The following is a 27,969-nucleotide window of genomic DNA, read 5'->3' as shown; positions in this document are numbered from 1 at the left end:
TCTCTCTACTTCTCTACTTCTTCAAGTTCTTTTTCTTCAAGAAAACCAAAGTTGTGAAATAGTCGCAGTTTACTGCGCATCTATTTCATTTAACATCTTTATTTAGTTTATCCAGTTTAAAACTAGAATAACCATGCGTATTTATAACTTTAAAAATATTGCTGTTGTCCCAACATCAAAGGTAAGATATGGCTTAAGATATACTTTTACAACTAAAAAATTCTACCACATCTTTGACAGCTACTCATACTTTCAACAACACTATTATTAATGAATGAAATCCTTGCAAATATACTATCCTTACCGGTACAATTTACTCATTTTTGTACTTATAGAAGACTCAATTATCTTGAATTCTACAAACCTTGTAAAAATTATTTTTCAATCTGTCATTTTTGTTCCCACGTGTGCTTTTAGGTTATGTGTCTATGCAGGTTAGCCTACTTTGGGTAAAGATTTGTTTTATGATCTCGCGTACTGCAATCTAAGATCATTTCTTCCATGGACCATATTGAATAGTTAACTAGGCTACATTGTGAAATTTGGTCAGACATTTGAAATTATGTTATTCATTATTTACAAACAAAATACTGGTTTTAAGCCCTAATGGTGTGTTTTATATATAGGCCTAAACCCTAAACCTATTAACACAATGATTGCCAAGGCTCAGGATGTGATATTTTATTAAATGTCGTATCATTTATAATTGAATGACAGTTATATTTTTGTAACGGCTCTGTCATTCATATGAATGACAGGTAAAACTCCAACACCGGTCTTTCTTATTTGAATAACTACAAGTGCATTTCTAATGGCAAGACTATAGTGTTGCCCACAGTAAACATGTATGTGTACTTAGTTTGGCCCCTGGTTTGAGCAAATTGGCACAGACTTTGTCTTTACCAAATTAAAAATAAAAATGCAATTATTATCACTAAAAATTATTTATTCTGTAAATATTGTCTAGTAAGTAATCATTTCAAGTAGAAAATTTTATAATACAATAGTAATACAAGAGTGAAAAAGTGAAATCAGGTTTATAGTAATACAATAAGATTTATAGTAATACAATAGTAAAAAATACTTGTAATACTAGTACCACCAAGGTATCTAGAATACATTCTAGGTACATTGAGCACCACAAATACTTGGATTATAATCGATTTTTCACTCCATCAATGGTGAGTGATTGATTTTGTGCAACATCAATGTTATTTTACATTCAACAGCTGATGAAGCAAATGATTTCTTGTGTCACTCATCTGTGAATGACGTGGCACTCAGACGAACCAAGTCAACCAGGGGCCGTGTCATTCATATTTGTATGACTTCTAAATAAATCATATTATGAGGATATATCACTACTATGATGATATTAACTATTAATAATACCATTTTGAATGAGAAATAATGTGAATAATAATTATTCAGAAAAACGGTGTGGCCCCCAGTAAAACATCAAGTCCTGGGCTATGGCACTCAATGAAACAATACTGTCATTCAATGTGTTAAGCTCTAAATTAATCTTTTTGAGTAGGTACCAATATTTTTAGTATACTATTGAAATTGATAGATTTATCAATTATTGATGTTTTCCCAGATACCACCTTAATTTCTCCTTTTGCATCCCGTAATAAATCTGCTGTAAATTTACGCTCAGCTTTTTCAATTTCATTTGCATTAAACAATCTCAAATACTCCGGGTGATGAGCATAGTCTTTACTTTGTGTCAAGCGTCTAGATGCAGCTCGTACATCATCTCGCAACTGCAAGAGCTAATCATTGATCCATTTACTCTTGGTATTTCCTCGACTTATTATAAATTTTTTAATTAGACAACATACTTTAAAGACCAAATAATGATTCAAAGTTTGTACAAAATTTTAATACTTTTTATATACTGTCCATTTACTCTTGGTATTTCCTCGACTTATTATAAATTTTTTAATTAGACAACATACTTTAAAGACCAAATAATGATTCAAAGTTGTACAAAATTTTAATACTTTTTATATACTGTCACATTTACTCTTGGTATTTCCTCGACTTATTATAAATTTTTTAATTAGACAACATACTTTAAAGACCAAATAATGATTCAAAGTTTGTACAAAATTTTAATACTTTTTATATACTGTCACATTACTCTTGGTATTTCCTCGACTATTATAAATTTTTTAATTAGACAACATACTTTAAAGACCAAATAATGATTCAAAGTTTGTACAAAATTTTAATACTTTTTATATACTGTCACATTTACTCTTGGTATTTCCTCGACTTATTATAAATTTTTTAATTAGACAACATACTTTAAAGACCAAATAATGATTCAAAGTTTGTACAAAATTTTAATACTTTTTATATACTGTCACATTTACTCTTGGTATTCCTCGACTTATTATAATTTTTTAATTAGACAACATACTTTAAAGACCAAATAATGATTCAAAGTTTGTACAAAATTTTAATACTTTTTATATACTGTCACATTTACTCTTGGTATTTCCTCGACTTATTATAAATTTTTTAATTAGACAACATACTTTAAAGACCAAATAATGATTCAAAGTTTGTACAAAATTTTAATACTTTTTATATACTGTCACATTTACTCTTGGTATTTCCTCGACTTATTATAAATTTTTTAATTAGACAACATACTTTAAAGACCAAATAATGATTCAAAGTTTGTACAAAATTTTAATACTTTTTGTTGGGGTCATTTTCATGATAAACTTCCTGCCACCTTTCTTTTGATAAATGCATATTTAGACAAACCTTACAAACTTACTTTACTTACATCTCTCAAATTTTTGAGATAACTCTTTTCCGGAGTTACAAAATGATCTAACCACATTTTAATTTATTAGAAAGTGTGGTCTGATAATTCAGAATTTCTATCTGTTCCTCCTTCTCCTTCTACATCCACTATCTGTGTGATATAATTTTAATTTCAATAATTCTATCAATTTTAACAATTCAGGTTACTATACTCATACAAGATTGAATAATCAAATAATAGGCCTATATTAGACCTAAGTCCCCTATTTTTATACCTTATAATATCTTCCTCTTCATCCATTATCCACAGTTGTAGGATCGATGGCGTCATGTCATAAAAAAAATAAAAACCCTATTTTATTAAGATAGCAGTGATTAATTTCAAATCTAAATTTTTTTATTATTCAATGACTTGCCAGATAGTATTTGAGACAGTTGGTAATCCTGTACATCGTAATAATCCCTGACTCTTAGAAAACTGTTCACAACTCTCTCAATTTTGTTGATACACAGGGGAATCTACTGATTCCTCCCGCGATCAGAATGTGTATGGCCACTCACATATTGAACGTAACAAAGTGAACGTCAGTGACGTCATATCGCTCTCACTAGCAGCCGAGATAACGTTCCCCGACCGAAGAAGCGAATTTCAAATTGACACTAGTATCCTAAGAATTCTTCAAACAAACCCCTATTGTGTTATAACAATAACCTAGTTGTGATGCATGAGATGCAGATTTCCATCCTATAATACCATTCCAATCGATAATTGAAGATTGGGCTACAACCAATGTGACTGTGATCATCATTAAAATACTGTACATCTCGAATGAATGATAGCTTTGTTGAATCTTTGTGTTCTATATATCCTGTGGCTCAATTTATAATGTATTGCATTCATAATTCAAAAAGTTCCCAAATCCATATGTACAGAGTGAGTCATATGTATTGGAACCCTTCAATAAGTTGGAAACTGTTGTAGATATAATACTGTAAATTTACTGTGAATGAAAGTTTTTGGTCGAATACTCTACCTTTTGACGTAGGATACAACTGAATTTCAACCCCTCACAAGGGGTTGACTTAGAGGTTGTAACTCGAATATTTAAAATGTAAACACCCATTGTGTAGTACATCATTTTAAAGACCTTTCCAAAACAAGAAAGATATCATCAATAACAATGTTCTATGATACTTGTATCCAAAATGGCAGCTGATGAAGTTTTAGTTTTTATAGAAATGAGGGGTTGTAACTCAAATACTTTAAATATTAACACCCATATCATAAATATCAGTATATGAAAATGAAAAAATACTTTATTAGGCGGAGTACAGTATATCATAAATACTTAAAATAAACAAATTTTTGTTGTATCATGGACATCCCAAATAATTGGGATGCATTCATTCTGAAACTATAGAAACTAGTAGAAAATTGCATGCTTGTTGACTCTTATCATACTTGCTCACTGATAGCATTTTTCTGCTTTTAGGACTTCGTCAATCTGACTCTATCGAAAACTCAGCGCAAAACACCTACAGTTATCCACAAGAATTATAAAATCTCAAGGATCAGGTCCTTCTACATGCGTAAAGTGAGATTTACTCAACAAAACTTCCATGATCGTCTGTCTCAGATAATTCAGGAATTTCCAAAACTTGATGTAAGTATTACAAGTCTTGATAAGTTAGGTATGAAAAAAAATCGGTAAAGCTGTGTAATTTCAATTGATTTCAAAACATTGGAGGGATCTGGATATTGACCATTCATAAATATTTCTATTCATGTACTATTATTTTTTTATTTGTATTGATAAATCAATGCAGTTGGATGAAAATTGTAAGAATCTTTGAATAAGAATTATTATTTCCTCATATTATGTACAGGAGAATAATTATAGGTTAGTCTATCATATGTTATAAAGGAGGATGATTATAATCTTATTATATACTAGCCGTCAGGCTCGCTTCGTTCGCCATATCCGTCTAGCCAGGGGGCTCCGCCCCCTGGACCACGACTGGATCGTCCAAGAATGAGATCAGCAGGCTTGCTTCGCTCGCCTGCATTTTTCATTTGGGCATTTTTATCATATGTTAGGACAATCCAGTCGGGGGTCCAGACTAAACGTCTGGCTAAACGGATATGGCGAGCGAAGGGAATATAATATTCGCAGGATTGAAGTAGCAGTGCCTAATCAATTTTTTCCGCGATAAATGCATTTAAATCTTCAACTTGGTGCCAACCTAACAAAGTCAACTCAACTTAATGCCAACCTGACAAAATTATTAATTTAGTTGCCAGTTAACAACTGTTTCGAAGAGGTACTCTATCTAGATTATAGTTCTATAGTAACATATGATATGGAAATTTCAATTATAATATTAAGAGATTGGGAGAAGAAGAATATACATGCTAAAAGACGAACTTTAAACCCTTAAAAACAACCCTTAGAGTTAAAATATTGCCAAAAGATTTCTTAGTGCGCCTCTAAAGGGCCAACTGAACATACCTACCAAATGGACCGTTTTTAGTCCGGTAGATTTTTAGTTATGCGAGTGAGTGAGTGCCATTTCGCTTTTATATATTTATTATTATTATAAACAGGAGAATAGTTTTAATTATTATTGACAGTTGAATAGTTGATATATTCAACTCATTTTAGTTTATAGATTATGAACTTGATATAAACTGATTACATTACTATGAAAAAAGGTCGTTCTAGAATTCATAGTGATAGTACTTATGTTGATGACTTTAGGTAATCAACGTAAGTTGTATTTTGATCTTCATAATATAGAATATAATGAATACATTCTTGTGGTCGAAATTTATTTCAATCTTTCTTATTTTTTACAGAATATTCATCCATTCTATGCCGATTTAATGAACATTTTGTATGATAAAGATCATTACAAATTGGGATTGGGTCAGTTGAACCAAGCAAGACACCTTATCGATAAGTAAGTACCAAATTAACTTTGCTGTAGTCATTCATAAGAGTTTCAGGATGTATTTTATCCATTAGAACAGCAAAAATGTGTATTTCTTCTAGTGATGTAAAATTCCCGGGAATTCAAGATCGAGGAGATATTCCCAGGGAATCTGAGGGAAATATTCCCAAAAATCATAAATTCCCGAGAATTTATGGGAACTTGAAAAAAATTATGATTTATTTCTTCATCTAAAATGACAGAAAAAGACGTCTTTTGTTAAACAAGGTCTCAATCACCTGTTATACAACAGATTTATGAAGAAATATAAGGATGAATAATATATAAATTGTAATAAGTTCAAAGAAAACAGTAATTTGAAGTTCATAGACTAATCATTTTCATGAAAGGTGAAAGAAGAAATGAGCACTCGATATAATTTTCCAAATCATGCAATTGCACCACTATTATTATGCTACTTTCATGTCTTACAAGTTTAATCAGATTTTTTTACTTACTATAATACTAATTACTTATTTTACTTACTAATGCTTGTAAATCAGATAAACAAAGTCAACAAAGTATTGAGTGTAATTTTACTTTCATTGCATGATTTAATTCAATTTCTCCGCACAAAAATAATTGAACCCCTTAATAAAGATTAGAGTAGATAATAAATCCAAAAATTATAAATTATAAAATACAGCAAAATAGGCTAAACTGAAACAAGAGCATACTCGAGTTTAATTCAGTATTAGAAAGAAAATGTTTTTAATTCATTATTAGAAAGAAAATAATTCCACAGCTCACAACATTTCAAGAGTCATTAAGGCTCACTTAAATTGTAATAGGATACTAGTCCAGGCAGCGAAAGCTCAAAAAAGGTATAGAGGGATAAGTTTGGAACCAAATTTTTGACCTCGCAGTCCTGTTAAGGATAGTAAGGGGTAAACATATCAAAAGTCCTCACTCCTACCACACTCAACACTAAAGCTGCTATAAAAATTGAAAAGCTTAAAATGATGAAATAATACATTAAATTAAAGAGAACAGAAAGCTCTACACAATTCAACGTTCAGTAGGCTACTTATTTCTTCGATGCATTGTTGTTGAGTAATAAACCCTGAAATTGCAAAATGTTGGAAGAAAAACTGTCCTTTCAAAAATGTTACACTTTAAAAGTGAATATCTCGAAAACTAAAGAAGATATCACAAAACTCTACTGTACAAAACTTGTAGGGAATTTATGTAGCTCCATTTTTGTTCAGTTAACCATGTCTATGAAATGCATTGTTTCCCAGTTACATGCCAGAAATGAAAAAATGCAACTTTTAAACCATCCTTAAGCCTAAGGGGTAGTGATGGGGACTTTTGATATATTCACCTTCTAACTAGTTTAAACAAAGCTGCAAGTCAAATATTGTGTCCCAAACATTCCCTCCCAATTTCCCTGTCAATATGATATATTGTTGTTGAACTGAAGATTTTACACTCAACACTAACGTTAACGGCTGCAACAATCGTAGGGAGATGCGTAAAATAATGATACCATAGACGAAATTGAAGAGAATAATTAATGAGCTCTATGAGCTCAAGATTAGCACGGATTTTTTTCAATCAATCGTTGAAAAGATATAAGGCCAAAAAGTTAAAAAAAATCGGAGCCGGAAGAGTTTTCTTCGAAATGTGATAGCTTCGAGAGCTCATACCTAGAAAACTATGAGAGATATGGAAAAATGTTGGAAATGAAACTTGTAGGCTAATTTGTGAGCTTTAATTATGTGTTCGACAAACATTTCCGAAAGACGCATATTGTTCGAGATATAAGCAAAAAACAAAATATGGCACTTTCAAACCACCCCCACCACCTTAGCACAGGGGGTAGGAGTGAGGATTCTTGATATGTTACCCCCTTACTATCCTTAAGAGCTGCGGGGTCAAAAATTGTGTTCCTAACTTTTCCCTCTTTAATCTTTCATTGACTGGACTATACGAGTATTTAAAAAGTTAGTGAGTGAATGAGTGAGCAAAAACAGGCTCAAAGAATGATGATTTATTGACTATATTAATGTAAAATGTGGATTTTCTTGCAAGGTAACCTTAACAGAATATATTATTCACTACTATTATAGTTGTTATAACGATGTGAAGCCCAGAACACGATACTTTCCCATCACACCTCTCACAAATGTTCTCATACTAGGTAGGTTACTTCCGTCAATGTCAACGTTAAAAAAGTTACTTAATTCGTTTATTTACCTCATATTTGAAATAGGTACTTTATTTCTCTGTTTATATTTTATTGGGATAAAATATAATTACAAATTCTGGTTCAATGAATATGTTTTTTATCCACTTTTTACATCATTCGTTGGTTCAAATCCACCTATGATTGTTGGTCAAATTTCATCTCCATAGTTTCACAAGAATTCTGTACATTAGACTTGATGAAAATTTTACATTTCTTAAAAATTTATGTCATATATAAAAGAACTCGTGTGCAATTTCTAATTCATTCTTCATTTTATTATATTAATACACCACAAATTGATTGATTTATGCGTTAATGATTTATATTTGAGGAATTTTTTACCAGTAATCAGAATAACAATTTCCATTGCAGTGTTGGCAAAGAATATGTCCGTCTCTTGAAATTTGGAGACTCTCTCTACAGATGCAAACAATTGAAGAAAGCTGCATTGGGAAGGTCAGTTGGTTATCACATTTTAAAAGTTTATTTCATTAAGTTGAATATGGAAATAGAAAGAACTTACTCTTAAAATAAACATTTCAATTGAACTATTATGACAATCCTCTCTTGGAATTCTTATTTCCGATTCATTAGCTTAAAATCAATAAATTATCCATAATTTGCAATGGTATATCAGCTTTAAGCATACTTAATTTCTAATTTTGAGGCTACTTAAATTGAAATTGTTATCCAAGAGCACGAAAATTCTTAATTTTGCAATATCTAGTCCGATATCTATTTACGTTTTGCCTCGCGAATATTCCAAATGGAATATTTCGAAATGTAAAGCAAAAATTATAAGCCTAATTAAGAAGTTCTATTATAATAACTAATATAAGAAGTTCTAAACGCCCATTACTTTCATGTGTATTGTTGAACACTTTCATGTGCATCATACAATACAAAAATCCATAGAATGGCTTAATGTGCTAAATTAAAGTTTGTATAGCCTACATTGTTCGATAAGGAAATAAAAATATGATGTCATACAATATTCCAAGCATAAAATATTTCATTTGACAGTAATAAATTGTTTTTATTATTCAACCATAATCTGTATAAATTATTTTCAAAGTAGTTCATGAAAATTAGTACTTAATTTGTAAACTCCTTTTTCGAGACTTCAACTTAATATCATGTTATTATGTTGACAGAATGGTGACAATCATGAAGCGACAAGCATCCAACTTGCAATATTTGGAGCAAGTGAGACAACATTTGGCTCGTCTGCCTTCCATCGATCCATACACGAGGACGATCATCATTTGCGGGTTTCCCAACGTTGGCAAGTCCAGTTTCATCAATAAGGTAGGCAAACATCAATCATAGTTTTCTCCAATAACATTCCATTACATCAATTACAGAAAGTACTTGTTAATTCATTGTCTATTTCAAATAGGAATAAATAAATATATTATATTCTTATTCACAGTTGTACATTAATGAGATAATACTATGTACTTGAAAAACTCGGATTGCAGAAAAATGTCCTCCACTCTATTTCTATATCAATAATATGATAGGTTTTATAACTGGATTCCTAGATATTAGATTTCTGAAAATATCTAATCTGCAGATCAATTAGTTTGAAATAATGGGGAGTCAATTTTATAAATGCATCGTCAAACTCTTCTTAGTCGAAAATTCTAATTCAGATTTTTATTTCTTTTCATTATTAATTTTAAATGTAAATTCCCTAAGTGTTGGTAATAGCACACTTTACTTTAACAAACACCTTATTTGAAATGTCTTATCATGCAAAAAACTTTTACCACCACCAAAATAAGACATCTGATCTCCTTCCAAATCATAATCAAAATATACAGGATCATTTATCATTGATGAATCACCTATGAAGAATCAGAAAATTGTTTTTTTCCAAATGTGATGTTGATAATTAATGAACTTTTTTCCCACATGAATTCCAGGCTTTTGCATGGGTAATGAGGCGGATGATAATTGATTGATTGATTTATTGATTGAGTACTTTATTTATGTAGATTACAATATATACTTTCTTATACACTTATATACAATAGCTTACAATACAGCAAAATTATAGATGAATTTACGTAATATAGACTAAGAAAATAATTATTGAAAGTATATGATATGAAAAAGTAATTTGTAATATAATAACTATGGATAATTATATTGTTATGCATCTACATAAATTGGCGGAGCTTTGGACATATCAATGTCCATTCTTCGGAAAGAATATTAAGAATATCCTCCCCACTAACTCTACCAAAACGTTAATTTAATTAATTAAGCTAAGGATTTATTTATTAATGGAAATTTTGTAAAAGTTTTAATTAATATAAATATTTAAGAGAAAAAAACAGAAAATTGATAGAGTAAAATAATTATATAGGTAGATAAGATCAAATTATTGATTAATAAAATGAAGTAGGCTGAAAGTAGTAAGGGTAATCAACTTTCAGTAATATACAGCAGTATGCAGTGGATAATTAAAAAACATGAGTTTATATAATATATATATATATACACAATTCATTCTATAACAGGTTTAAAGGTTTGTATTTGTTGGATGGGTGGGGGATGGTTGTCATGTGATCGTTCTAGGGCCGGACAGTTTCAGTCATTTGTTCCAGAAGATGTTTTTTTAAAGTCAGGATGAAGCTCGCTCGGCTCTCGATGGACCTGATAGAAACAGGAAGTGCATTCCATGCACGACAGGCACTGACTAAGAAGGATTTTGTGAAAATAGTAGTTCGATGATTGGGTATCCTTAAAGTACTTTCTCCGGTTCTAGTATGTGAAGCATCTACCCTCCTACCTTCAGAGACAAATTTGAAATCATCTTTAAAATAGTTCGGATTACCGTATTTCAAGATATCTCTAACAAGCTTGACTATTCGAAAAAGCCTTTGATCGGGAAGCTTTAATGTTGAACTAGCAATGTGGGCTGGGGTGATATGATCATGGCGTGGAGAGAGTAGACGAAACGTAGACAATAATTTTGGCAACGCTGTAGTTTATCATTCAGAGTGACTTGCATATCGTTAAGAACAGAATTACAATACACTAAATGTGGGAAGATGAGAGATTGAACCAATAATAATTTAATGTTTCTAGGGAGAATATCGTGCATTTTCTTCAATGCATGCATGGCTGAGAATACCTTTTTACAAGTTTTGTTCACTTGTTCTGACCAATCAAGAGTGTTTTTCATAATAATGCCTAAATTTTTAACTGAGCTACAGTAAGGAATGTCATTACCGTCTACACTAATTTTGTGAATCGATTCAAGGTCAATATTGTTTATAAGACGAGAATATCCAATTATAATGGGTTGTGTTTTGATGGGATTAAGCTTAAGGCCATTTTTCTTTGTCCATTCCACCATCTCAGAATTGATATCCTGATTCATTATTCCAACTGTTTCATTAATTTTTGTTATGGGACAGCTTAAACAGATTTGAAGGTCGTCTGTATAAGTATGGAAACTGGAGAATTTGATAATGGGAGAAAGGTCATTAGCATACAAAGTGAAGAGGAGAGGGCCTAAAATTGAACCTTGTGGTACTCCATGCATAACGTTTTTCCAAGTAGACTTTTTGTCACCGACAGATACACATTGTTTCCTACCTAATAGATAGGATTTAAACCAAACTAACGAGTTGTGACTGAAACCAAGAATAGCCAACATATTCAGAAGGACTGTATGATCAACAGTATCAAATGCTTTAGAAAAATCAAATAAGGTGAGGATGGTGCATTTTCTTTGGTCCATAGCTAACCTTATATCATCAGTGACACGAAGCAGAGCTGTTTCAGTTGAATGGAATTTTCTAAAGCCTGATTGAAAGTTATGAAGCTTACTATTGTTGTCTAGAAATTTTACAACTTGAGCATGAATGAGTCTTTCTAGCACTTTGGACAATGCAGGTAAAATACTGATTGGTCTAAAATCCTCAACTTTATTGGGTGATGGAACTTTATTTAGAGGGCGAACCAGAGCAAACTTCCAGTTTTCAGGGAAAATGCCTTCTTCAAGTGATTTGTTGAAAATATATGTAATGGTTGGTAAAACAGCAAATGACATCTTCTTGATAAATTTAATAGGAATTTTGTCTACACCCGTAGCATTACTATGAATACGTTGAATTGCTCTGAAAGTGTCTTCTTCTGAGATTGGATGGAAATGAAATTGATCAGTAATTGGTAAATCTAAGTTTGTAACCTGCTCTTCAAGATCATCTATATGATTAGCAATGACAACTTCGTCGCGTTGGTTAGAGTGTGAAACGAAATGGTCATTTATATTGTTCAATGGTAAGTCAATTTGTGGATTCGATTTCTGTTTGCCAAGCCCGAATTCTTTTATTCCTGCCAAAGTGATTTAGAGTATTGTCTATTGTTTGTCATAAACGAATTCAAGTACCTAATCTTTGAGTTCCGTAATTCCTGTTTAACTCTATTTCTAAGGCTCCTATACTCTATCAAACTGTCCAAGTCAAATGTCTTTTTAAATTTTCTATGTGCTTTGTCTCTACGTCCCATCATCTTAAGTATGTCTTCAGTCATCCACGGTACTCGTCGTTTTCTATTAATCCTCCTTGTCACATAAGGTGCATGTTTGTCATACAGAGTCAAAGTCCAATTCTCGAAAGTCTTGACCATGTCATCAACTGAGGGTAACGCTTCAATTTGATGCCATGGAGTCTGAGCCACATCAGTCAGGAAGGCGGCTTCATCAAAGTTTTTGAAGTCTCTATAAGTGATAATTTTCTGTTCTGGCTTAGGTATCTTATGGGAAAGAACACAGTAGATCAAATCATGTCCAGAAATAGCTGGGACTGGGATTTGGCCTGCTTGAACAACCTCGTTAGGATCACTAACAATGAGAAGGTCAATGAGTGTGTCAGATTCATTAGTATGATGAGTTGGATCGAGAGGTAAGATAGTCATGTTTAGGCATTGGAAAATAGTAGTCAGTTGAAAGTAGTCAAAGTTACGATTTGTCATGTTCAAGTCGGTGTTCATATCCCCCATAACTAGTATACGGCTATAACAAGGCATAAGAGAAAGCAAGGCATTTTCGAAATCTGTAAAATGACCTATTTTTGGTGGGCGATAGCAGATACCAACGAGTAATTTATCAGTACTAGATAAGGATAATTCAAGTAGCATAAACTCTGGTCTGGAACAATACTCTTGTTTAGATGTGATTAAAACTTTTGTTTTGATACCATCTTTCACATAAATTGCTACACCCCCACAAGCTTTATTTAATCTATCATTCCGGAAAAGATTATATCCAGGTAATGCAACAAAATGTGATGAAATACTATGCTTCAAAAATGATTCGGAAATTCCAATTATATTGAAGTCCTGAAAACGGAAGATTGCTCTGAGTTCATCAATGTGGCAGCTGAGGGATTGGACGTTAAGGTGAGCAGCCTTGAAAAGTTTTTTGGAAGAGTGGAGCTGCGTCATTATTACTATTATTGAAATAATCATACCTACTTGAGGGCGAGCGAGCTGACGTGTCAGTGAGAGGCATCATGGAAGCAGCAGACCAATCGTGAACCGACCTCAGAACGACACATGACGGGGAAAATGGGGATGAAACTGATAAAACTTAACCTAAATGAAAAAGTCTCTTGATTCGAGTGTATCCTGTATGCCTTGACAGTTCGGCTCCCTTCACTATTTTAAAAACACTAGTTCAAAAAATTCACTAAACACATCAATAAGATGTAGATGTTGTGATCTGTGGAGATACGGTGATGAATAATGAGAGATGAATGGACCTACAGTTTTAGATGGGTTCCAAACCACCGGGAAGCGATTTTACAACTCATGAATCATATTCTGAGGAGTTGGCTCAAGCGGTCACTCTTACAACGGGAATAGTGCAATTCCTTGCAATGTACGATCATCTGACAGCTATGTTGTACGTCCATTAGGAGTGTCTTTCTCAACCACACATTGTCATTAAAATCCTCTATTCCAATTTTTCATCTCTAGTATTAATAATAATTAACTAATATAAATAATTTTTATTAATAATGTTCTAATGTTAATAGATCACTCGTGCTGATGTGGAGGTGCAGCCGTATGCATTCACAACGAAATCGCTGTACGTCGGACACACAGACTACAAGTACCTGCGCTGGCAGGTCATTGACACGCCCGGAATCCTCGACCATCCACTCGAAGAGAGAAATGTCATCGAAATGCAAGCAGTCACTGCACTGGCTCACTTGACGGCCGCGGTAACTAATCAAATCATCTCATCAATATCATTTGATTAAATCAATCAAGAAAATTATTTGATCACTGACCTCCTCTATAAGGGTGTATATAATGTAGAAGGGTGATAGACCCTTCTGAGGACTGTGTCCTTCTGGCAATACAATCTGTGCTTGTATTGAGTATTTATCTCTTCTAATAGAGTATTTCTTGTCTGAATAAATACATAGATAAGCCACAAAGTTAGTGCATGTGCATGCTAACGATTTAGCCTCGAGAAGAGACTCGACTCTAGTCAAGAGCATGTGTTTCCAAATGGTGACACTCAGACCAGTCGATTCTAGTCTCCGCGACGACACCACTTGAAAACACATGCTCTCGACTAGAGTCGAGTCTCTTCTCGACCTGAGTCGCGTAAGTGTAAGGTTGAGCCTAAATCGTTAGTCGAACATAAAGTATATCCATCTACCCTCTCAAGGTTCTATCATAATAGAGTCTTGTTGATTATGTATCTCTTTGAATAGAGTATTTCTGAATAAATGAATAGATATGCCACAGAATTAGCGCATATGCATGCACAAAAACCTACCTTCTTCAATTAAACTCTGAAATTGTGAACTCACATTTATTTTGTGAACTGGCAATAAATTATACAAACTATAACTGAACTCCTCACTCATGGTTGTTCGGTGTTTATTCTCTCACAGATTGCTCCTATATTAAGTTCAATATTGAAGAGATGTTTCACCTGTATTAAATTCATGTATAATATGTTTTCTAATGAAGTACATTGATGCAAAAATTTAAAGCCTTGGGAGTGAGAGGACTTCAATATTTTTGAAATGGGATCCACAACTTATTCCAATTGAATCTCCCATCACTGTCAATGTCAACTTCTGCAATCTGAACACCTCCACTACACAACTTGAATTTCCCAGAAAAAATAATGCCGTAGGTTATGAGGAAGTGGAACAGTGCGAAGTAGACACTTCTAAAAGACCTTATGTCCAGAGAGGCTTTTAAATACTTCAGTTTGTTTTGGTTTGTTTGTTTTCAAATTCAGTTTGTTTTGTGATTTATTTTTTCATTTATTTTGTCTGACATGAGTTTCGTGAAACCTTTGATTCTGTCCAAAAGTTTTAAATATAACTGAAATACTTTCTAATTTTTATTATTTATCTTCTGGCAGGTCTTATATTTTGTTGATCCGTCAGAGCAATGTGGCCACTCCTTGGAGGAACAAGTCTCGCTCTATGAAAACATCAAACCACTGTTCAGCAACAAGGTTAGTCAACAACTTTCATTAAATAAATCCAATTTATAATGTGATTATGTGTGTAATTCAAATCTAATAATAATTTTAATTCAAATAATAGTTAGTTTTGGTAGTCTACATATTACAATATTCTTAGATGATGAAATCGATAAAAATCTACTTTTAACATGATTAACATCCGATGCTAAAATAGCTATTTATGTATTAAGAGCGATAAAGAAGCATTACGCGCGAATTACATACAAAATTTTTTCTACAACTGCACAAATCTGTTAAATCACTTATATCTGGCGGAGTTTATAATAATTCGTCTACACTGATATCCATCATGGCTGTTGAATCGGTACTATTACTGACTTTTGTCTTTTGGTGAGCTGATTAGCGAGCGTAAAGAAACTTCTGCGCATGCTCGAATGATTTGCAAGCGTAAAGAAATTCTACTGCGCATGCGCAGATGGTTAGCGAGCGAAAAAGTAGGTTCTCCTCACAAATAAGCTGTTTTACGAGGAGAATTGAGTATGTAAATTCTTTACACGCAGTTGTAGAAAAAAATCTATTCACATCATCCAGTAACGTTCTATTTTTCTTTTTGTTGGTTTTCACATTAATCTTCACATTCCATAATCACGTGTGCACTGAATTTATGAACTGGTATGCTGTATTATCGCCATTTTTCGTCTCATTTATATTTTCCCTGTTATCAATTCCATTTACTTGAAATTAACTAATTGTCATTGCATTGGCAAAGGTCAACAGTTTTTTATCATATATACTTATTATCACATATTTTATTATCATATATTTTTTATCACATTTATTTATAGTGAAGTCCACGTTATAATGGCAGTGTACAATTGACAATAGTGTTGCTATCCTTGTCTGTAATGCAACAAAACAGATAGTGTTATCTCTCTTTAGCTTTGCAATGTTTTCAGATGGCCAGAAGTATTTTATTTTCACTTTTGACAGTGAACAATCCTCAGCCGCCATGTTTTATTTTATTTATAACAAAATGCTAAAGTAGAGGTATCTTATAATTATTGATTTTAAATGTATTTTTGAATAAATGAAATAATTTTTAGATATTACCGTAAGTTTTTGAGAAACACAAATTATACCTGAAATTATACTTTAAAAGTTGATAACTTTGAGATCATCCTAGACTTCGGCCATGCTTCAGTTTACCGGAATAGGTTAGGCCTACACTGGTACCGGTATAAATAATATTGAAAGGTTATTTCAGAGTTATTTCCATTGAAATTATCTTATTATAAATTGGATTTATATTTTTCTATTATTTTTGAAAGAAATTGGAATAGAATAACCTACCAAATAGCTTAATTTCTGTTGTTTTGATGTTTCACAGCTTTGTAAATATGCCGCCGCCATTAAAGGTTTGTATGAAAATAGAAATTTGATCTCAGTTATGAAAGCAAAGTTTAGAATCGAATTATAAAAAAAAAGATATTTTATTGATGAATTTCATTAATTTGACATGAAATTGATTATTTTATTAAGGAAATTAAAACTAATATCAGATCAAATTTAATGGGATGAATTGAGTAGCAGCTGTGTACATTCAGTGGCAAAATGGAGTCAATTTGGCAACGTTGTTCTCGTATCTTTCTTCACTGCCATTATAACGTGGACCTCACTATAGATATTGTCAGTACCTTTTCAAAATGAAAGTTTGCTTCTTGATTGCTTAACATCATATTATATGCAGGTATGCCTCAAGTTTTAGCTAGTTAAAAGATATAAAAACTGAAATTATTCATTGTGATGTTCAAAGATTGGCCTCAAGATCTTCAAGTTTTCATCTAAATTAAAATTTCAGATATGAATTGAATCATTCGGATAAATTTTCTGGTTAAATTCTCTCCTTTATTCTCTAAATAAGCCTACATTGTGAAAGAAAAAAATTAATTTTATTCTTTAAAAAATATTTTTTATTGCTTCATCTGATAGTTTCTCCGCCTCATCTCCTTATTTTGAATTTCTTATTACTTTCCACCAAAACATTACTTTCAAAATCCATCTACTTTCAAGGAGTATTTCTTTTTGCAGCCGTTGATGGTAGTTTACTCGAAAGTAGACATCATTCGACCAGATGATTTACCAGACGAGAAGAAAGCTACTCTGAAGATCTTTGAAGACCAGCAGGTGCCGACATTCACGATCAGTACAGTGACTGACGAGGGTGTTGCCAACCTGAAGGAGCAGGCGTGTGAGACACTGTTGGCCTTCCGCGTGGAGAAGAAGATCCACGCCAAGAAGGTGGACGATGTCCTCAACCGCCTCACGGTCGCACTGCCTCGGGCCGCCGATGAGAGCCGTGTTCCCTGTATTCCAGGTTATATTTATTCATTGTTTAACTAAAAAATATTATTAAATAGTATCGTTACTTACATGAATTAGGCTACCTATATTGAATCACATTATGAATTCAGTGGAACTGGTAAGACAGCATAGTTGTCACTTTTCTTTTTCCACTGCCTTCTATAGTAAAAAGTTGCTATTCAAGTTATCTTTCTGTAAAAATGTCTTTAGGTACTCTTTTTACTATTCATTACTTTTGCATTCGCCTGTGTGGATTGGATAGCAGAAGTAATGTGAGGAGCGAGAAAGATTCATATCTTGGAATCGAATTTATAAAATTTATCACACATGAAAAATGTGTGATAAAAGGGTAAGACTTACTATTGTATATTCATGTAGATGTTTCATCCAATTTTGCTATTTGATTGATCTGATGATTTCATTTTTTTAGTATTTATAAAATTTATAGAATTATAGTACCCTAGGTTTTATTACCTGACGATGGTGTGATCACCGAAACTAGTAGTTACGTTACAATTTGTATTTTTGTTTTTTTAATATTTTATTAATTTTAAAGGGTACTATAATTCTATTTTATAAATACAAGAAAGTAGCCCTGAATTCATACATTTAAAAAATTTTAAATCGAAGTATGACAGAGTTTTGCCTTGTCATCTGTTATCCGCTACCTTACCAATGAACAGTACAGTAGAGTTTTATGTTTATCAAGTGTTTTTATGATATATAATCATTAAATTGCAAAATTATATCAAAATTGCATACATTACCGGGGAATTATATTTTCTTAATATAACGATTGTATATTCATGTAGATGTTTCATTCGAACTATTTCTAAACAATAATTAGCTCATTTATTTAATTTTATTTTTCTTCATCAGGATCTGAAGTAAATCTTATAAATTTTGCTATTTGATTGATCTGATGATTTCATTGTGTATTGTCATGGAGAAAAGAAAGCATATCTTTTGCTATTCTTTACTCTCGTCTCGGCTGGAATATAACAGTCGTGAAATCATTTGATTGCTTGTGCTCACACATGCTCATCATACATGCTGTGTCATCAGCGAAAGGCTTCAAACAAACTTTCTTAATATTAGGTTTTTGTATCTTCGATTTTTTGTTGTTTAATTTTTGATTCACTACTCTATTTGAGGTTAACATTTTTTGGGTCGTTATGTTATGTAATTTCTTAGTAGTATTAATTGTTATTGTTTATTTCGTGTTAGAAACAGCTTTTTTCGTTTAAAGCCTTTCGCGTGAATGTATTTTCGTTCGAGCACAATCATGTCCGTTCAAACATGCTCGACACGCTTGTCCTGTCCTTAGTGGTCACTCTTTATCGACTTACCACAAGCAAAACTCCATACGATTATTATTATTGAAATATTTTTCCCGGATTATATACTTATGTGGCACTACAACCCGATAGTCGAGTTTGGCCTGCTCTACTATCAGTCTCCACCTCCCTCTATCCAGTGCAGTCGTCTTCCATCGTCGTATTCGCAGCTCTCTTAAGTCCTTTTCCAGTTCCTCCAGCCATCTGAGTTTAGGGCGTCCCACTTTTATTTTCCCTTGTAGTATTATACTACTACAATCTAATACTACAATTTTTACTTTTATTTTTCCTTGTATTTTTACTGTGCTGTACAGTACATTCTTTGGTGCCCTTGACGGATCCATTTTCTGGACATGTCTTGCCCATCTTATTTTATTCCCCTTAATGACACAAATAATGTTAGGCTCCCTGAAAATGGCATAGAGATCCTGGTTGTATCGCCTTCTATAACAATCTTCTTCTCTAACTGGTCCCAGTATCCTACGTAGAATGTTTCTTTCAAATGCGGCTAAAACTCTGTAATCCTCTCTAGTGAGCGTCCAGGTTTCGCTACCATAAGTCAAAACTGGCCGAATGGTTGTTTTATATATTTGAAGTTTTGCCTTCCTGGATAGAAGTCTTGATCATAGGACCCTGGAGACCCCAAAAATGCTCTATTTCCCAGGGAGATCCTTCTCTTAATTTCTATATTGGTGTCATTACTGGAGGAAATCAGGGAGCCTAGATAAACGAATTCGTCAACTTTTTCGAGAACATACCGACTTTGTTCATCCGGACCTTTTCAAGGTAGCCTACAGATTCTGAATTTTATAATGTATCCTTATAATATATAACATTGACATCATTCACAATAATTATTATCAACTTTCATTTGTATGGAGTTGAAGTAATTAATTGTAAATTGTTCAATAAGTTCTTTTATTGATGTAGCTAAAAGTTATATGGTTAAGATGAGAGCACATTTTAATAATAGGCCTAATTCCAAAACTTGAATAGTGTATTCAACCGATTCTTCAGATTTATGACAAGCTTGTAGTAGTGATATCAAACAAATCTTATCGCTCATTATAGATACTTATCACAATTAACACACATCAATGTAAAGAATTAAACCATTTTTGTGTATTCTGAAGCCTCTGAAATCAATGCAGGATCTTTATGAACTATCTACCAATGGCAACTATTCTAAACTTATGCTAAAGAGGGTTATGTAACGTTTAATTATTGTTTTTGTTGCTCTGTCTAGTTGTAATAAATGTTTATGCAAACTTTCACTTCCATATGCTCAGCTATTAGAAATAAAATAGGAAGTGAAAACACGAAATGGTGACTGAGTAACTAAGGACTTACGGCCAGTTTAAAAATGATATTTATGTTTCTCACCCAGGAACAATATAGTATTGGTTGGTACATCATTACATTTTATAAATATTATATTATGATATTGAAGTATTTTATGATTTCCGATAATGATCTGAATTATTTGTCGTTTTCTAAATAGAAATTGGAGCAACTAGAGGAAGAAGAAAGGCTGCGAACTGAGGCGGGCTACTATGCAACACCGAAGATTGAACAGAGTCAAGAGCTGACAGAAATCCGAGAATTGGCTGCCAAGATCCGCGAGCGAAAGGCCATCATGAAGATAGAGGCGCGCGTCCAGAAGCAGTCGACGAAACCAGTGATGCCGCGCACGGCTACTGCGCATGTCAGGGACAGAAGTGTTTCCAGGCTCAAGGATGAAATGTCCAGATTGGGCGTCGATATCGAACATGAAGATGATGTAAGTGCTCATTTCAAATTATTTTTATTTGTTGATAGGTGATATTCTCTGTAAATTTATTTTGAGCAATAGCGGAATTAAGACTTGGTAACTGCATTATTATGAATTTGGATGAGAACGTTTTGTTGAATGAGTGTATGCTAATACTAGGATAAAAATAATGATGATTAGCTAGAAAACTATTGTTCAAAAACTAGATCACTTGCAGAAGTAAACTAGAGGAGTCTTCAATATTTTTCTATTTTTCAATTACAATAAAACTCTGATGAAAGCCTTCATTTTTATAACTAATTTGTTCGAAATATCTTTGAACGTAGTCACAGATCTTACGTTTAATAGAATACTCAACGTAGAATATCCAGTTATTTATCTTACCACGATACACCAAGGTTCATGATATACGGTTGCCATTTTGACAATTCTCCCGTCTATTGACCGCGGCGAAGACCTAAAAAACTGAAACTGTTGGTATATCGGGGTTCCACTTTATTAAAATATTTTTAGAAGCAATCATGGTCATCTAAACGTTCTGTAAATTGAGACAAAAAGTCAGTCTGCTTGTTTTTGATATCTGCACACTTTTTCCTTGTCAATATTTATATCGTTTTACACTCGAGCTATGTTGCTTAAAAACTTCAATACATCTTTGTAGTTGATGGTGATGAACTTCAACTTCCACTATGTTTTCGATATCTCTGACTTGGGTCAACATTTTATAGTATAATCAACATAAGCCTATATTAGAAAATGAAGTTTTGAATCAGAAACCTCCTCCGATTATGAATTAATATTCTTATTAATCTGAAGTGAATTATTGAGAAAGAATATTGATGAACTTAGTTACCAATATTAACATCATTGATCAAAGAATTAAGTACCTAGTTACATTGAGCGATGGGAAAAGAAAGTAGTGCAAATAATTTTGATGTTGTTTTGCAGAGTGCTCATTTCAAGAATACAAGAGGCAGATCGCGTTCGCTGTCACAAGGCCCTGACAGCAGACCTCGCAGTGTCAGTGAGCGTCCTCGAAGTTTGTCTCGTGCTCCGAGAGACGAGACCGGCGTCAAGGATGTGGCTGTAAGTGAACTTTTAATCACTTTATTTAGCAATGTTATGGACATTTATTTTGTTGACGTTTCTCACAATGTTATTGACTTTAATTTACCATTTAGTATTAATGAAGGAACAATAAAATAGAATAATTTCATGGCTTAGGTTCTCTGGTCAGCGTGTAACTACTAGCTGGCCACAGGGCTCAACGGATGAAATTTATTGTTTTTTTACTCTGTGACGTATATAATGTGTTATTCAACATTTATTTACAGTATTTATTACAATAGTTATTTGTGCAACTATTGCGCAAAGTGCCACTTTGCTGCACCGAAAGAAACGTTTAGCCGTAGGCGAGTGCGGAATGATGGTTTCTTGAGTGCAGCAAAGAAACTTTGCGCACGTATTGCACATTAAATTTCTCCTACAGTTACCATAGAATGTGAAAAGTCAGTAATAGGCGGTGAACATGTCCTATTCTAAATAAAATGTTTGTGCAAATCTGTAGTATTTTTAATGCTGATAATAAATATTGCAACCATTCCACAACAGAATTATTTCAAATTCAGTCTGAATGACAATAGAATGAATATTATAAAGTTATATGAGATTCAATTATAATAATACTTCATCTACAAGAAGTCATCAGCAAGTGTGGAAATGGCCATATCACTTGTCTGGATATGTATTTTGAGCCATCAATGAGCCTCACAACGTTATACTTCACCCGTGACTAACAGTTTAATATTCTCCTATCCGAAAACAAAAGTTATTCTGTAAAACTTTGCTTATACTTATACGGTGCCCATTGATTTGTTTTATTGATTAAGGCTTTAATATAATAAAGATTTGTCTATGCGATCAAAGCTGTAAGCTTATGTTTTAATTTTTCTATTAATGTAAATGAATAAATAAGTTAATCGGCCCAGAACTGATCAAGGAATAGGCTAGTGATCAGCCCTCAGGACAGACTTAAGTCTAACCTGACCATTCGATGAAATTTTCATGTGTATTATTTATTCCAGTTCCAAATATCCTCAAGTTTGAGTCTGAATGATATATTATACTCTATATTAGTGTAAAAATATAGTTTCAGCTTGTTCTTTTTCTGTAAATACATGAGTAGACGTGTCAGTTAGGCCTTTCTGGCCAAGCGCTCAGTAGCCTACCGCATGAAACGTATAGGCCTAAGTAAGGTTATACTGCATTCTTTAAAACGTGATTAAATTATATTATATAGACAGTACATTTACCTGAAATGCTGAACTTCAATCATTCAAGTCAATGTTGAGTAAACAGGATATTATTGTAAATCCATTGTTTTTATTACGGTATTCAATGACATCTATTCTGTATTCTGTTTCTAATTCATTCAACGGCATTCATTGAAATTGTTCTACGAAAATGTGAGTTAAGATGTTTCGGGGATTTGAAGAACTGAATAACTTTTTTTGAAGTGTTAATATTTATGTTTCAAGCCTAATGGATACATTATTGTTTTGAAAATATACAATCACAATCTCAGTATCAGTAACAAGTGTAACCTAACCTAAAAAGTAAAATAATAATCATAATAATATTTTTCTAACAAAGCATAACCTCCACACTATTCAATGATTGAAGCACTCTTTCACTTTTCTCTGCAATATGTATAATGAGTGGGATAAAAGACAATAAGGTGGTAACAAATTGAACAGTTTTGGTGCTAAATATGGAAAAGATCTACGGAAGGACTCCTTGTAAGGTCTTGGTACTTTAAATCGGTTCGTTGTTCTCAGGGATTGGCTATAGTTATTCGCTTCCACACCAATATTACCACTTCTCATATAAAATATTCGGAGAACTCTAAAAACATATAAATGTCTCAATGGCATAATTTTCAAAGTCAAGAATAGTGTTCGAGATGGAAATCTTCTCCCTTTATGCATTATCACTCTTAAAAGCTTTTTCTGTGATATTATTAACGGTTTCACTGTAGTTATATAGGTACCTCCCCAGCATACCAGCCCGTATTGAAGTCTGGACTCCACCAGAGAAAAATACAGCATTCTTAAGACGTTAATTGGGCACATATAGCGTAGAAAATAGAATTTTCTCAGGGTAGATATTAGTTCACCTTTTATTTTTTTAATATGTTCTTTCCAATTCAAATTTTTATCAATAACAACGCCAAGATACTTAATAGAATCACACTGTTCAATTTGCATGCACCTGTTACATGACTGCTGAATGGGTGAGGCTACACATTCATTACACTTATATACTATATCAAGAATTGCCTGATCACCCCCTCTCGAATTGAACGATATGAATTTTGTTTTGTTGCTGATAGTCATGTCATTTAATTCAAACCAATACTTCAATTTTATCAGATCATCGCACATGCACTGACTAATGTCAATCTCTCTGGGCAAGTTATATGTCAGGGCAGTATCGTCCGCAAATGCTGTTAGTTTTCCAATGAATTTCCCATTACAGAGGTCGTTCACATATACCAAAAAAAGAATCGAACCCAGAACAGAGCCTTGTGGGACTCCACAAGATAAAACCAAAGGCTCACTTATTTTATCAGCTATTCTAACCCTCTGACTCCTGTTTGATAAGTAACTCTGGAACCATTTATGTGTGACACCTCTCACTCCTGATAACCACAACTTATTCAGAATTATCTCGTGAGAAACACAGTCAAATGCCTTACAAATATCTATAAATAATCCAGCAACACCATTGCTAGTATTAGTTCCCTCATGTAATGCATTGCAAACCGCCAAAAGCGCGTCTTCAGTGCTCTTACCTTCCAAAAAGCCATATTGGTTAGAACTAAAATAAGAAGTGAACTTATAATACAAAATCAGTCTGCTTTTGTAAATTTTTTCAATGAGTTTAGCAAAAATAGGCAATAAAGATATTGGCCTATAATTACCCATTTGTTTGCTATCTCCCTCTTAAATATCGGGACGACCACTGCCTGTTTTAATTGTTCAGGGACAACACCCAACTCAAAACTAAGATTTATTATATATGCTAAAACGGGAGCTATTAATACGCTGACCAATTTTATTGCTTTCACCGAAATTCCATCAATTCCAGACGACTTACAATCATATATAAAAAATATAAAAATATAAAATATAAAAAATCGTTTATGATAACTTGAATAGAAATAAAATACTAATATTGAATACTATTTTTTTTTGTTTATTTACTGTTTGTCATTCAATATCTCGCTCGCGGTAATAATCAGCTGTTTTACAAAAATTTCCAGCCAGCAACATATTCAGGTTTACCAACATTTCTTTTACTTTGCCGCACTCTACCGTCATAAAGCATGTTAACTATTTTTCCTACAGTTACCTTGAAAAGTGACCATTCCTGCACTGATTACAGAACGCAAAGAATCACTTTTCCGCTCTAGTACGCAAAGTAATACTTGCTAGTACTAGTACTCTTAATACTTTGCTTATTATCTTGCAGCCATCCCAATTAGTTGTTGACATTGTTGGCGTGTATTTTGAATGCGAATTTGTTCTATCTATATTTTTCTGAGATTTTAAAATAAATAAAAATGAGAACTCATTAAATTATACAATTTGAATATTATTAATTATTCATTATTACAAATAATATTTTTTTCATTCATAAATTGATTGGTTGAAAAATTATTCAGAAATTAAGATATACTCAAAATTATTCAAATTAATTGCATTAATTTAATTTTTAATTTGTATAAATTATCGATTATAAATTTTCAATTGGATTATAAAGTTCAAAATAAATTGAAGTTGTTTTTAATAACAAAATTATACAGACGAATTTGTTCAGCCATCAGTTGATTTCAGCCATCATTTTACCCATAATCAACCACTTTTCATATTCAATGGTAACTGTAGGAAAAATTTAATGTGAAATACGTGCGCAAAGTACCTCTGCTGCACTCAAGAAACCATTCCGCCCTCGCCTACGGCTCGTGCGTAAATGTTTCTTTCGGTGCAGCAAACTGTAACTTTGCGCACTAGTTGCACAAATAACTATTGTGTTGTTATGTTGCAATTGGAGTGCGACAAAGTCTTTGGCGCACTCAAATTCCCGCACAGGGAGTGGGAATAAGGTATTTTGCTTACTATAGGAAAAAACAATTTATTTATTATAGCCTAGCCGTATTTAATTCAATAAAAGGTTGATTTGTAGAGAGGACTCCAACTCCCCAAATATTCTAATTACATATCAGACGTCAGTATGAAATACCTCAATCTGATAGATTATGAAGCTACACTCTGTACCCACTTTATGTACTGTACTTGTTCATAGAAATGAAAAATCACAGTAGCCTTTCAACATTTATCTTTACTTTCACCCAGATGTTTCAAACTTCCAAGTAATTTTCAAGTGTGAATGAACTGTGATTTTCCATTTTTATGTACATATTATTAACCCCAATTTCCAATTCCATTAAATTATGATTGTCAAATAGGTAGCGTCGTAGTCCAAGGTAATAATTGGGATATTTTCAATTGCAGTCTCCAATAATTATACAAGTTGAATCTGCATTTAGTGGTGGTTTAATTGAATTATGTTTGTAATACTATTTATGTTTATTTTAAATTGCAGATGAAGACAAAGTTGAAGAGAGTTGCGCACAAAGCAATCGCCAAGAAGGTGGGCAAATGGGGACGCAAGGGAGAAGCCGACAACTTCATTGGAACCAAAATGCCAAAACATCTCTTCTCTGGAAAACGTGGAATTGGAAAAACTCAATGGCGTTAGATGGCCAACAAAACTTGTTTCATTTATGCATTGGTGTTTTAATAAAGCTATTAGAAAATCATTTGGTTCTTACCTTATACCTCAATTTGCGATTGATTGGTAGTGATTATTACAGTACTTGATACGTTACAATTAAATTTGTTTCTAGAGTGTGTTAACTTGAGTCTTTTGCTAAAGTACAAGTATATTAAATAACACAGTTAGAAGTTTCCTATCATGGCCTTTGTAGTGTTATAGTGAGATTCACTCCAAACTGTAAGCATAGCTGTTGTCATTGGTTGGTAAAGCGGTCCATAGACGAACAACTTGGTTTGCAACCTAGTTGCCAACTTGCTGTGTTGGAGTAGATGTTGTACGTCTGTGGGCAGGTTGGCGGTTGTAGCAACCGGTTGGTGTGAGATCAAATAGTTTTAATTTTCTGTGGGCGGAGCTTAATGTTGGCAACTAAGTTGGAGCATCTGTGGGGAAGTTAACACCACAGTTCACAACCTCAGTATTTGAATAGTGTCGTAGTACTGATGAGCTTACTTTAATATAATTAGGCTAAAAGCATTTTTAGGCCTCATTTCACAATAAACGAAAACTAGGTTTGAAAGGCAGTTAGGTTATTGAGAGGCAGTTATCTAGTAGGATGATTTTAAAATGGTTCTGTAATATAATTATTTAATGGCTTAGAATCTCCTGTTGCTCAAATCCAGGTTATTTCATGAAATCAGGCCTTTTCATTTGTCACAGTAATAAAAGCCTAAACCAGGGAGCAGAATCTCAAAACGCAATACAATTTGTTTGTATGGTGAGTTGTATTATCAAGTCTTGACTAAAATAAAATGAGAACTTTCTATTGAGCTAATACAATTTGTTGGAGGAATTTTTTAATTGAAGTATCCTACCTATTCCTTCTTAAGTGAAGGCGGTTAATCGTTCTTGTTCTTCTATTAAATGTTGTTCTCCTATAAAAACATTAAAATTTTGTGTAAACAGTAAATCTGTAATTTAACACTTTTTCATAAGCCTGTTAGAAAGCATAGACCTGTTAAAAAATGGAATATATGCTCTAAAAAAAATGAATGTTAGATTATATATAAGCCTTTTTTATTGACCGAACGTAGTGAGGTCTATGTTTCAACTCGATTTGCTTTTGTCTGTCTGTATGTAAAACGCGACTACGGTCAAACGAGTTGATAGAATTCGATGAGATTTGGTAGGAATATTCCTTTTTCAACTACGCGTCGAT

At 32.9% G+C, this 27,969-nt stretch overlaps 1 protein-coding gene across 1 annotated transcript; it reads left to right on the top strand.

The window, feature by feature from the left end:
• Window positions 1–16: 16 nt before the first annotated feature.
• Window positions 17–26,796, top strand: LOC111058408 (nucleolar GTP-binding protein 1). The gene is made up of 12 exons (XM_039429425.1): window positions 17–181; window positions 4,278–4,448; window positions 5,642–5,745; window positions 8,339–8,422; window positions 9,121–9,274; window positions 14,023–14,211; window positions 15,378–15,473; window positions 17,532–17,841; window positions 19,857–19,927; window positions 20,643–20,921; window positions 21,861–21,998; window positions 26,580–26,796. Exons 1-12 carry the CDS (start codon window positions 134–136, stop codon window positions 26,733–26,735), a joined length of 1,800 nt encoding a protein of 599 aa, XP_039285359.1. The 5' UTR covers window positions 17–133; the 3' UTR covers window positions 26,736–26,796.
• The last annotated feature ends 1,173 nt before the right edge of the window (window positions 26,797–27,969 follow it).

Source organism: Nilaparvata lugens, chromosome 5 (assembly GCF_014356525.2).
Source record: "Nilaparvata lugens isolate BPH chromosome 5, ASM1435652v1, whole genome shotgun sequence".
In the NCBI taxonomy this organism is placed as follows: domain Eukaryota; kingdom Metazoa; phylum Arthropoda; class Insecta; order Hemiptera; family Delphacidae; genus Nilaparvata; species Nilaparvata lugens.
The sequence above is the reverse complement of the archived record's forward strand: the minus strand, read 5'-3'. Positions and strand labels throughout refer to the sequence as shown.